The sequence below is a fragment of the Vanellus vanellus genome, assembly GCF_965231255.1.
Source record: "Vanellus vanellus genome assembly, chromosome: Z".
NCBI lineage: Eukaryota > Metazoa > Chordata > Aves > Charadriiformes > Charadriidae > Vanellus > Vanellus vanellus.
Window position 1 is genome coordinate 85,974,539 of NC_138908.1, and position 13,568 is coordinate 85,988,106.

General features: G+C 45.1%; 1 protein-coding gene across 3 annotated transcripts in view; it reads right to left on the reverse strand.

Annotated features, from left to right (window-relative positions):
• Nucleotides 1–13,568, reverse strand: part of DYM (dymeclin) — a 244,951-nt gene that overhangs the window by 48,264 nt on the left and 183,119 nt on the right. For all 3 annotated transcript variants that reach the window (XM_082497723.1, XM_082497722.1, XM_082497724.1), the window contains exon 14: nt 145–327. In XM_082497723.1, the coding sequence (XP_082353849.1) occupies nt 145–327 (183 nt within the window). The remainder of the gene's footprint in view (nt 1–144; nt 328–13,568) is intronic.

Below are 13,568 nucleotides of genomic sequence, written 5' to 3' on the forward strand. Positions count from 1 at the left end.
GCCCAGAAAATAGGGGAGAGAAACTCAACATTTTAATACTTTCTAAAAGAAACTGATAGAGACGATGAATATTTTCCACCTCTCGAAAGGCTAAAGGGATCGCATACCAACGTGTAAGCATCCTTTAAATAATGGATCACTTACCAGATCTATATTTTGCATTATGTCCTGGAAAGAAGGGTGAGTTCGAAACTGCTCGAAGAGATCCCGCTTGTAAAGCAGCGCGTACACCAAGTTCGGGTTGTGATGAAGAGAATTCGTCAGGCAGGAGTTGATGATCTCCAACATCATTCGGATCACTTCCTCGATCACAGTCAGATCTTGCGCCTTTAAGAAAGGAATAAAAGGTTAGCGTGCCCTTTTCCATTGTAAAACGTATTAGGTAATAAAGACAGAGCACAGGTAATTATTACTAATGGAGCTATTAGCTGGTTAACGTCTCAACGGTGAGCGAATCTGGCACGCCTGTATCTGCAAAGAGATCTGTTTTCTCCTGTAATAACCAAAAATGTAACCGAAATGCACGGCGCTCTAGTATTCAGCCTCATAGCTTGACTCTCTCAACAGGAGCCACCTTCTCACGCCAAAATGCATTCGCGTATCGGCAATCAGCCAAATTCACTAAGGGTTAAGTGAACTGAAGTCTTTTCAACGCTTCCTACGCTAAGCAAAAGCACTTCGGCATGCATTTAATAGAACGCGTTTTCTGTTGAGCCCCTGCTTGGGGAGAAAGGATAGGGAGAAGAAGAGAGGGGAAGAAAAAAAATATCAGAAAAAAAAATAAAAAGTGGGTGGTGAAAGAGAAAAGGAAAGACAGGAGAAGGAAAACTGATCGGGATCAAAACCTTGAACACCTCGACCATCTGCCACCGTTCTCCAGACTTCATCCCCGGCCTTTTTTTCTTGGGTGGGTTTTTTTTTGGGGGGGGGGGGGGGGGGGGGGGGGGGGCATTGAAGAATATTTGTAATAATTGACAAAAAGAAATCTCCTTTTGTAGTGCGCTAAGCCTTCGTGCTCAAGATAAACCTGTCGAGCGTTTCATCTTGGCAATGCCTTCGACAAACCGTTCCGGATGGTTTTAAAACTCAAACTTTCTCAGCCGAATAAGCTGGTGTGACAACCCCCCCTGGCTGTCCGGATTTCTCTCCTTGGGCCACACGTCAGGATATGCCCCATATGGTTGTTCAGCCCGGAGAGCCGTCTGTCCTCCCTTGGCAGGGGGGTAAAAAAGGCAAATCTACTTTCTTCATATCATTAGGTCTCTCCACCACATCAAATGTTGGTCTGTGAGACTCTACAGGTCTGGCAAGAACGTGACTCATACCAAACCGGCTTGGAGTTTTTCTGCTTAGTACGAACAGCGAAACCACCGGCGTTTCCTTTTGTCGACTGCCTACAAAGCAGTCATTTTCTGACTTATCATAAGGCACTTAAATACTTCATAACGAGGCTGAACTTGCAGCAGCGTTTTGTTGGGCTGTCACTCAATCTCTACATAGTTGAGTTATTTTCTGTTATAAGGTAGGAATAGTCACTTGTCAGACATAAGAAATTCTTGACTGTGAGGGTGGTGAGCCCCCAGCGCAGGTTGCCCCAAGAAGCTGTGGCTGCCCCGTCCCTGGAGGTGTTGAAGGCCAGGTTGGACGGGGCTTGGAGCAACCTGGGCTGGTGGGAGGTGTCCCTGCCCAGGGCAGGGGGGCTGGAATGAGACAATCTTTAAGGTCTCTTCCAAGTCAAACCGTTTTATGATTCTACAACACGCCCCGACCAAGGCAGAAGAGAATATGGGAACCTGTCATTAACCTGGTTAGACACATATAGGCCTGCTCCTCCATCTCTTCCATGGTGCCGAGGATCTTGGAGAAGGTAGTGCCGGTACTCATACTACTAAAACTCTAATTTGGTTATCCACACCACTTCTCTTCTGCATGTTCAAGGCCAGGTTGGACGGAGCTTGGAGCAACATGGTCTAGTGGGAGGTGTCCCTGCCCATGGCAGGGGGGTTGGAACTCGATGATCTTTAAGGTCGCTTCCAACTCAAACCATTCTGTGATTCTATGTACAAAGGAGATTTGAGCGATGAAAGCATTTTGAAATTCTTGTTCGAAGAACAGTATTTGGTGGGCGCACTCCAAGGAAATGTCCTTCTTTAGCAATGATGTCCGACTGACCATGGGTTACAGATTTTTTCCGAACGTGAGGATTTCCTCCTCTTTTTTAATAGCTCTGCCTCAGCCACCTGAATTACCGCTGGAGCGTAGCTAACAATGTTGGCAGAAACCCTTATAAAGCCGATCACCGCAGCTACTTGGTCCGTCGATGGGATCGCATTCTTCTATGACAGAAACAATCCTTACGTTCAAATCACAGGTGGTTCCTCCGTCTGTAGTTTCCTAGTTAGCGTTCTACGAAATAACATCCCAGTCAGATGCCGTGAAACATGTATAATGCAAAATACTAGAAAAAAACCTGAAATAATCGCTTCTGCTGGAATCCGAAATAAAATCCAGACCTGGCTAACTGGTCTGTGGTGTGATACGTGCCCATCAGTTTGGATTTAATTCAGAATATGGTATATTATAGCGACTTTTAAAAAGCTCTGAGCATCGGCGTAATTCTCTCCCCAACGCAGCAGTGGTCGAGAAGCTATCCTAAAATAAGGAATACGTTACTTTTGCAGAAATGTTACAATTCAGGATCAAGTGAGATCTCTTCAGTTAGCAAAAAGGTAACGAGGCAGACGATTGCTTTTCAAAAATGATACGCTTTTTAACAAAATCTGTTCACCTTAAAAGCCGGGCATACATCTAGTTGAAACAGAAAGCGTTGCTAATCATCCCCAAACATGTCATTTCAAGAAAAGGCAGACTCCGCTATTGGTCAGCTTCAAACAATTAAAAGTTACCAGAGGTTACTGCTCAGTAATTATATTTAAAGTTTTTTAGAAGCTGATGGACAGAACCAACCATCTGTTTTCCAGCTCCTGTGTTCCAGCTGAAGAATTTGGGACCCAAATGAAGAAATTCAGGAGCTACAGTGAAGATTTTGACCCATAATTGACTACATAAAAAAAAAAAAAATCATTTATAAGAAAAATCAGCTCCACAAAAGACAAAGAGAAGTGGGACCGAATCCCAGTATTGCATATATGTTATCTGGAGAGCTGTAACGCTCCTATAATTAGCGATTAAAGCATTTGTAAAGGCTTAAAAGTTTTCAAAACAGGAAAAAACAAGCAGAAAGCCAAGGACGGCATTTGGATGAGACAATGGAGAAATGCTGTAAGAGCTGATAAAACGCTGTGCGCTTCTGTTGCTCTGGATCACCGGTATCAAGCTCCGGTCCCTCTGCATCTAGACGTGGCGTCACGACAGATATAAATAAGGTTACAAAAACATTTTGCAGTCGAAGAGAAGAAGTTTATCACCCTGCGTATTGACTTTCAGACCAGCTGAAAAGCAGAACGCGGTACGGCCAAGAGAAGGACTACCGCATCATCCGCAAAAACCTTGTAGGAGTATTTTTTTGGACTGAATTGGAGGTTCTATGAAAAGAAAAGCCAGGTATTGATTTTGGGAGACAGGTAGACGAGTTTCAATCTATTAAACAGTGCATTTAAATGAGTAGTTAAAAGTAAAGGCGTTTTCTTATCGCTTATAGTTGACAAATTCAATACTTTAAACTTATTACAGTATTCCTTTACAAAACGGGGCTCAGATGACTCTGTCGACACTTATGAGAATCAATTCTCCCTCACCTTTTTTTTTTTTTCGTTTATGCCCACAGAAATAGTTATACCCCTCGTTAAAAGAAACGTGGAAGCTAAAGGCTCGCTACAAACTTTTTGAGACCGAAATCATACCTACAAAAGGGATGAGAATATAGGCACGGCACCAACGTTAGCGCGGGTAATCCTTGGGAACCAACTCACGGTTCTTTCTCAGGACAGGAATTAAATGCGGTATGGTTTTGTTTTGTTTTTTTTTTTTTTTTTTTTTTTTTTTTGCAAAGATTTTCATTTTGAAGGCAAAAAGCCAGATGCTTGGTCACGTTCTACTCGCGCAAGGAACAACCCGGGCAGCGACAGCTACAAGAGATGCAGGTAGAGGTCTGGGTAGCGTGGGTCCCCTTTATTAAAAGAAAAAAAGGAACAAGCAAGTGATAACGCCGGAGGAAAGCTGAAACAAGCTGAGAGGATGCAGAGGAAAAACGCGACGAGCTCAGGAATGAGAACATCATCCGGAAAAAAATAACTTGAGATTGATAAACGCTAAGAAAGAACACACAAATGGGCAAAGCCAAGGAGAACTGGGGCAGAGCTGGATGTTCTCATCCCTGACCATCCTGGGATACTGTTGCTCTCCTCACTGCAATATAATTACTGATCTTCATGACATCCTCCTGGGCAAAGACTTCCAGAGAATTCCGTATTTATCGCTGGAAAGACACCGATGTGTAAAACCAATTCAAAAGCGTATGGCTTATAAAATATCAGAGAAAACAGTAGCCTGAACACCGAACCACAGGCACGTGCTCACAGTTCGCTTCCTTACGAGTGTATTTATCCATCAATGGATAAAAGCAGTTGAATTGCTGTCGGTGGAGGATGCGAGACTTCAGCGTCACCAAAAACCTGCTTAATTCATGGTACCCATCTTCTGTTTCCTACGCTGGAACAGTCTGAGTGTTCATGCTTTTAATTTAATTGGACATTCAATTGATTTTAATTTTTATAATAATAGAGAACCGGATAAAAAAATTCTATGAGGAATGAATGCAAATCTCCAGCCTCTGGATGTTAATAATTCTTAGGAGAAAAAGGGAGGCATGTCCATGGGTCATTCAGGTTAACTTTGTTTAACCATCCCTCACGGCTTGCACTGTCTTATAAAAACTGAGACATAATGATTCTGCTTTCTCTTTTCTTTCCTCCTCTGCTAGTTTATACGGAAAATAAGTCATTTGATAAGCGGAATTTTGGTCACTTGTGACGTTATGCAGAGACATTTCTACGCAAGGCTGCACATGAGGCTGGCGTTCACGACGCAATAAGCTTTGTATGAAGTTTCAGAGAAAAGAATGCTTTTTTTTCTTTATTTAAGATCTCTGGTGCTCTTGCCGAAGCTCTGCCATTGCAGCTGGTGATCTCAGCAGCCCCTTCGGCTGCCGCACAAGATGTGTCCTCATTGCAGAGCTGATTCCAGCACAGAAAGCCACCGCTTGAGCCCGGCTCATCTTCTGACCCTCGGTCCCGGGTGCAGGCTAGAAGTGGTTCTGGATGGTACCCAGGGTATTTCATAGCAGGGATGCGAGCTGGATGGTGATAGATTTTCTTAATGATATTCTGCATTATCTCAAGCACAAATACAGGCTCAGTGGGGAATGGCTGGAGAGCAGCCCTGAGGAGAAGGACCTGGGGGTGTTGGTGGATGAGAAGCTCAACATGAGCCAGCAATGTGCGATCGCAGCCCAGAAGGCCAACCATATCCTGGGCTGCATCAGAAGTGTGGCCAGCAGGTCAAGGGAGGTGATTCTGCCCCTCTACTCCACTCTCGTGAAACCCCACCTGGAGTATTGCATCCAGCTCTGGAGTCTCCAACATAAGAAGAACATGGACCTGCTGGAGCGTGTCCAGAGGAGAGCCACGAGGATGATCCAAGGGCTGGAGCACCTCTCCTATGAGGAGAGGCTGAAAGAGTTGGGGCTGTTCAGCCTGGAGAAGAGAAGACTCCGGGGAGATCTTATTGCGGCCTTCCAGTCCCTAAAGGTGGCCTACAGGAGAGCTGAGGAAGGACTTTTTACTCGGGCATGTACTGATAGGATGAGGGGGAATGGCTTTAAAGTGGATGAGGGCAGGTTTAGATTAAATATTAGGAAGAAATTTTTCACTTTGAGGATGGTGAGGGCACTGGAATAGGTTGCCCAGAGAGGCGGTTGAGGCCCCATCCCTGGAGGTGTTCAAGGCCAGGCCGGAAGTGGTCTTGGGCAACCTGGGTTGGTGGGAAGTGTCCCTGCCTATGGCAGGGGGGTTGGAACTCAATGATCTTCAAGGTCCCTTCCAACTGAAACCATTCTATGATTATTGACCATTTACCCAGAAAAATGGCAAAGACCTGCTGGACACTCAGCTGCAGCACCCGATGGACACTCAGCTGCAGCATCCCATCGTGGCCATGCAAGCCAAGCTGGGATAGCCCTTCAATCGCCAGCCACCAGTTACCAGCAGCAACGGTACAGCTGAATTCATAGAAATATTGAAGTCTTGATTTCAGGGCAAGGAATGAAATAATTAGTTTTCTTTAGGCTAAAAATTCAGCCATTCAGTACTTAAAGGGGGCTTACAGGAAAGCTGGGGAGGGGACTCTTGATCAGGGAGGGGAGCGATGGGACGTGGGGCAGAAGTTTTAAACTGAAAGAGGGGAAATTTAGGTTTGGTATCACAAAGAAATTCTTTGCTGTAAGGGTGGTGAGCCCCTGGCGCAGGTTGCCCTGAGAAGCTGTGGCTGCCCCCTCCCTGGAGGTGTTCAAGGCCAGGTTGGACGGGGCTTGGAGCAACCTGGGCTGGGGGGAGGTGTCCTTGCCCAGGGCAGGGGGGTTGGAACTGGCTGATCTTCAAGGTCCCTTCCAACCTAGATGATTCTACGATTGTACGTCCCTGCCTATAGCAGGGGGGTTGGACTAGACGGCCTTTAAAGGTCCCTTCCAACCCAAACCATTCCGCTGTTCTTCTCTATGATTCTAAAAAGCACTAGCGCACAAACTTAACTCTCATATCATGTCCACACACTGTATTATAATATGGTTATATATTTATGTATTGTGAGATAGAATTCACTTAAATGCAACTATTTTTTTTTTCCCCTTTTCACCTGGATGTGTAGCGATCCGCCATCCAAAGTGGCAAATAACTGTAAGGTGAACCGGGTCTACACTGCCACTTTTTTAAAAATCAGAGGTCTAGCGGCGCACCTTTTTCTCCGTGGTGGGATCCACACGAATGAGGCTCTGCAGGATACAACAAGTCGTAGATATATCTGGGACACTACTCCCTATTAAAAAAGCCCCCCTGCATTCGTATCGTAGCCGTCTTCCAGCGAACCGCTACTTTCAGCTAAAATCACTGCTAGAAGTTTCTGCCTGTTGAAATGGCACGACGATGAACGGTATCAAAAAGGCAGTTATAGAGTTAGCACAGTCTGAGCAGGAAGAAGCTTATCTGCCTAAAAAACCAAAACCCGAGCAGGGATGGCCAATGCAATACGCTACAACCACACAGTGTACATAGAGTTAAAACCAAAAAACCCCAAACCAGGAAAGGCGTGCTGTACTGAAGTCTTAATCCAAAGAAACCCGATGAAATAAAGTGGAAATGTCACCTATAATAGCAAAAGAAATACAGGACGGAAATGCAGGCTGACAAAAAAAAAACAAAAAACAAACAAGTCCAAACAGAATTCTGACAACGAACGGCTTTTAGCGAGTGGAATCTCGCCACCAGTAATAGGACGCCTTGACGTTTGAATTTTCAAAAGTGCGAGTTTCTTTATGTTGAAGCTCGGTGGCTTTAGCTCACAATCCCTGACACTGCACGCCCCTCTCCGGCGGAGCGAGGAGAGCATACGGCACGCAGAAGCTGGGAAGAAGGTACCTAAAGGAGCTTTGGCTTGAGATGTTTTGCCAGTTTCCTTCCTAACAACTCCACAATTCCAAGCAGCGAAACCATCTCTGACTTTCCACTTCCCCGGCTGGCTCTGACTGTCCCCTCAAGGTCATTTGCTCTGAAGGCTCTTACAGGTTATTGAATGTTATTTTTCCATCAAATTCTTCTAGCGCATAGCTGCATTTTCTATTTAATCATCGATGTTAAGGCACATTGTGGGACAAACTAAAAGAAAATGGCACAGATGTTCTTTCAGGCACACAGAGACAAATTGTGTAGATTGTGGTTATCATGTACAAGAGAATCTCAAAATGTCACTGCTTTGCCATGCCTAAATGGAGACACCAGCACCTGTACACACATAGATGCTAGCTCTACTCCAGTTTGACTGATATTGAATGTACTGTGCTGCAGAGAATTCAACTTCTTTGCCTCTCTTTGCAAGTCCAGTCCTCCCCTTCCAGCCAGGTAGCGTGGAGGACGAATCACAGAACCACACAATGGTTTGGGTTGGAAGGGACCTTTAAAGGCCATCTAGTCCAACCCCCCTGCCATCGACAGGGACATAGAATTGTAGAATCATCTGGGTTGGAAGGGAGCTCTAAGGTCATCAAGTCCAACCATCAACCTAACAATGCCAAAACCCACCATTAAACCATGTCCCTCAGCACCACGTCTGCCCGTCTTAAATACCTTCAGGGATGGTGATTCCACCACTTCCCTGGGCAGCCTGTTCCAATGCTTGATAACCCTTTTGGTGAAAAAATTTTTCCTAATATCCATCCTAAACCTCCCCTTGAGGGGTTTCCTCTTGTCCTGTCTTCAACTGGATGAGGTTGCTCAGAGCCCCATCCAACCTGACCTGGAATGTTTCCAGGGATGGGGCATCTCCCACCTCTCTGGGTAAACTGGGTCAGCGTCTCACCACCCTCAGCATAATTTCTTCATTATATCTAGTCTGAATTTTTCCTCTTTTAGTTTAAAACCATCACCCCTTGTCCTACCGCTACAACCCCAACTACAAAGTCTGTCCCCATCTCTCTTGCCGCGATAAGGTCTTCCCGGAGCCTTCTCTTCTCCAGGCTGAACAATCCCAACTCTCTCAGCCTGTCCTCAAAGCAGAGGCAGGGGAAGGTGATTCTATGGGTACGGCACTCTGCGTACCAGGCAGGGCTGTGTCACCTCTGCGTTGCTGCATCCACACAGCGGGGACAACCCATCCTCAGATCCGAGGCTGAAGGCTATCATAGGGATGAGGGAACAGATAGAGGAAAGGTGAGGGTAAAGGTTGCTCGGGCAACGTTAATTATGGCTTTTCTTCATTCTGAACCCTTATCCATGAGGCCTCACTGTAATTCTTCACGTGTAATATTTTCAGCAAAATATTTCAGTGTAATATTCCCCCCTCCCCCCCCAACGCAATTTGCAAACAAGAACCATAAAAGCTTGGAATCGTAAACAACTACTTCCTTCATGACGCAGATACGACTTTAAACGCAATTTTGTCAACAATGGAAAACAAAAGGATACACACACCATATACTTAACACTTATCAAAAAGACTAAGAATGCCAAATTAACCCCAAACAGTCAGCTCTTGCCATTCTTCTTTTTACCGGGGAGAAACGAGAAGGAAAAAATTGGTAAACCGTTCCAGATCCATCAGCTGCATCCACAAAAAGTCTACATGCACGGACAGCTTCAGCTCATTTTCCACTGTATTTTTTTTCAGCTAGCTTTATACACGCTACGGAATACTTCAAATGATGATGGGTTTGGATGCTGAGTGGTTAGCTCTTCCTCGCAGCGATTATAAACTCCAGGGTGATGTACTCTCTTGTGTGGAACAGACAAGTTGGCAGCCCAGGGAATTTCACCTCGATAACATAATTTAACAGCATTCACAATTATAATGATGTAAACTTCCCTTTCCTCTTTACAGGGGAATTTCTACAGTTAAATAGTTTCAAATAATTTACTTTATTTTTAGTCGCTTTAAGAGAAGTGTATGTATCTTGTTTGTATTAGCTTTGGGGAGCTTCCAAGAGAGCTGTCTGAATTTCCTGCATTTTCAGCAGAAAATAAAACCTTCAACAAAATAAACTCCCTCTGCCAAAGGAGTGGAAGAGCGGAGGGGAAAGAAGGAAGCGCAGAAGGCGGCTGCTCTTACATTCAACGCGCGTGTGAACTTCAAAGCCAAGATTTTGGTGACGGAAATCTTATCTTCATCTATTTGACTGGTGTATACTCTTTGGTTGGTCTATGTCAAATCCAGATAACTTGTGGCCATAATGTTGAATTGGGGGAAAGTAGGTATTAAGTGAAAAATTGCAGAGCTTATAGCGAATATAACCTTAAAAACCAACGCCGGCATCTCTAATCACTGCTTAGAAATGGAAGTAGGACTGTCACACCGGGAGCGAAGTTTGTTGCCAGACACTTTACTACGTAAAAATACAATCCTGACACTATCGTTGCTTTCCCAAAAAAGCTGAAAGAGCAGGTTTTCAGCCCTCTTTCACCATTTTGACAAGCCAGCCCACGCGGTAATGTAACATTTCCCAAGAGAAACACAGTGTTTTAAGCCCATATCACGACACAAACCTCCAGGACAACCTGCGACAAGGCTACACTAGGGGAAATGCTGGGGTGGTGGGTCCTGTCCCAGAGAAAACAGCCCAGGAGCAGTCTGCTCCACGGGAAAACACACCGAATGACACCTGCCGAAATACCAAACCCAACGGCTTCCATCCTCCAAAGACCTGTTTGCCACAGGGTTTGGCTTTAGTAGCCACTGGCCAAGCAAATATAACGCTGTTTCTGAGGACATGGATATATCCTGAGTGAAGATGCAATTTTTTTATTGGTACTTCTTATAGAATCATGGAAGGGTTTGGGTTGGAAGGGACCTTGAAGATCATCTACTTCCAACCTCCTGCCCTGGGCAGGGACACCTCCCACCAGCCCAGGTTGCCCAAGGCCACGTCCAGCCTGGCCTTGAACACCTCCAGGGATGGGGCAGCCACAGCTCCTCTGGGCAACCTGCGCCAGGGGCTCACCACCCTCACAGGAAAGAATTTCTTCGTGACATCTAACCCAAATCTCCCCTCCCTCAGTTTAAAACCATTCCCCCTCGTCCTATGGCTCCCCTCCCTGACCAAGAGTCCCTCCCCAGCTCTCCTGGAACCCCTTTAGGCACTGGAAGGGGCTCTAAGGTCTCCCCAGAGCCTTCTCTTCTCCAGGCTGAACACCCTCAACTCTCCCAGCCTGTCCTCCCAGAAGAGGGGCTTTGCCCTCGCAGCATCTCCGGGGCCTCCTCTGGACACACTGCAGCAGGTCCATGTCCTTCTGATGTTGGGGGCTCCAGAGCTGGAGGCAGCACTGCAGGTGGGGTCTCACGAGAGTGGAGTAGAGGGACAGAATCCCCTCCCTCAACCTGCTGGCCACGACTTCACCATCCAGTGTTTATTATTCGGCCAACCTACAACTAATCTACAACTCCTCTCTTGGCCACATCTCCACCCTCATCTCTTCTTCCATCCATGCCCTTGCTATCTTTGAAATCCCAATCCCAAAACACCTCATGTTGAAACCCTTTAACTTGTTCTTATCCCGCTACACAGTCAGGTTTCCACATAGATCAAAAATTTCTAGACATTGGCCTAAACTCCCTCAGTGCTGTACTGATTCTTGGTGATGCTTCACCACGAGAGATTGAGACCTATTAGAGAGACGTGACCTAAAGGTGCTTCACTTCCCAGGGGGATGGTACAACTACCAAACTATTCTATAAGTAGGGCTCCTCTGCTTTAAGAGGAAAGAATGAGCAGCCATCTGGACCCAAAAGGATGGAGAGGCACCTAAGGGTAGGAGAGATGTGGATTTTGTGAGACTGGGGGATTCAGTATCACGACAGTTTCAGTGAACAGGACTTTAGATAGCCCTCCTCTTTGGCATTTCATCTCAGCGTTCCAACTTTTCCATTCTTGGGAACCTCCCATCTAATTCAAGTGCTGAATTCCACCCCGGAAAGCAAAGGGGTGACAAGTCTCCTTCTCCAGTAGTTTCCTGTTCCAACACTGTCCATGCAAGAACACAGTATTTCCAACACTGTCCATGCAAGAACACAGTATTTCCAACACCGTCCATGCAAGAACACAGTATTTCCAAACCACACGCAACCGTTTCACCAAAATGCAAATAGCATTTAGGAGAACTAAACCCCATCATTTTCTAAGGTCCCACAAAACCTGGGAAGCAATCATTGCTAGGAAAATGACGATGTTCATGCTAAGAAAGTCAAAGTTAAAATGGTGAATCTGTATTTTTGTCAAATCAGGCCTGAAATAATAATGACATTTTCCTGCTGTTGAAAAAGAAATGGAGAATTCTCCATTTCTCCTTGAAACCAAGCGGTATTCCCTAGAGGTATGGGAAGATTTTGTTCGGTTTGACTGGTAGAACAGGAAAGGACGGGTTCCATATGCAACCCCAACCCCACCATACAAAGGTAAATAGATCCGCATGATACAGGCTTTAATTAACAGAACCTGTCTACCTTGAGCAGAGTTCAAGGACTTTCAAGCTGTTACTCAAGTGAAAAAGTTTCTGATTCCAGCGCTCCACAGGCAGCTTAGCTGTAAAATGTCACCAGCAAAACTCTTCGGAGGTGTTATGCAGTAATTACTGCTACGTGAACTGAAACTTCGATACTTCCTAATTCTTTTTTCATCTTTTTTTTTTTTTTTTCCCCTAAATTGCATGGCAGGTCTTATGTAACGCTCACATAAAACTTCACTTTTTTTTGCATTTCATATGTAAGTGCTACTTAATGAAATCTCTAGACCTAAAAGTGTATTCCTGAAAGATGATTTCTGACGAACCCCTCGGCATTTTTTGCAGGACGGTACAGTTATACCATACGCACTGATGTTTGTGGTTTAGTATGTGCTTAAGTCCAGATTTAAGAATCCTTATCACATCTTTAATGCTCGTTTGGATCGGGTTCTCAGCCTTTTTATCCTACAAAGCATAGAAGCCCTTCTTTCTATCGGGAAGAATAAGGCGGAAAAACATTACATCTCGCAAAAAAAGACAGAAAAAAGACCAATTAGCAATTTAAACCTTCACATTTTCCCTTCACACCTCCCAAACTTTCCTCCATACAGTACACCGCAGCCATAGGAATGTAATTTATCCACCAGTTCCTCAGAGCCCCTCCATTTATGCATCATCTCTGACTACATTATCAACTATTTTCTTCACCCTTGGTATTATATTTGGCAGTAACAACTACGACACTCGTTGCAAAACAGATCGACATCTAAGAGCGTATTTCTGATGAACCACCTGCTGTCATTCAAGGAGATCGCTCAGTGCTACAGATTTTGCAGACCTACCTTCAACGTCTAAGCAATTTTAGTTGAGAAGGTATCAAAATTAACTGAATAAATACCAATCCCTCACTCAAGCTGTCGTCAACCGCACAGAAGAGGAATTCAGCAGTTCTTCACTGGTTCCTCGCCGATTAGATAGCGTGGTTCAGCATCTCTGCCATGACATTTTGAAAACCATCATTCCATCGGAACGCTGACAGTTGTCTTCCACTGAAAATACCCCTCTGAGCAATTTTGACCTTACTGAAGAGAAGCAACATCACAAGCGAGACTATGGAATCCAAGTCCTCAATAATAAAAACCGACTGCATTAAGTTTCCATAAATTCTACACTATCGAGCAGAAGATCTTCTGGTCCTCATGACGCACAGGACGTCAGCGGGAAAAGTCAGTGCTACTCTCCACACACTCAGCAGCCAAAAAATTCTGTATTCTTGCCCTGAGGGTGAAAACTGCTATTGAAATTTCTGTAAGAAAGATGGAAGGGCTTTGCAGAGCGGACATTTCCATC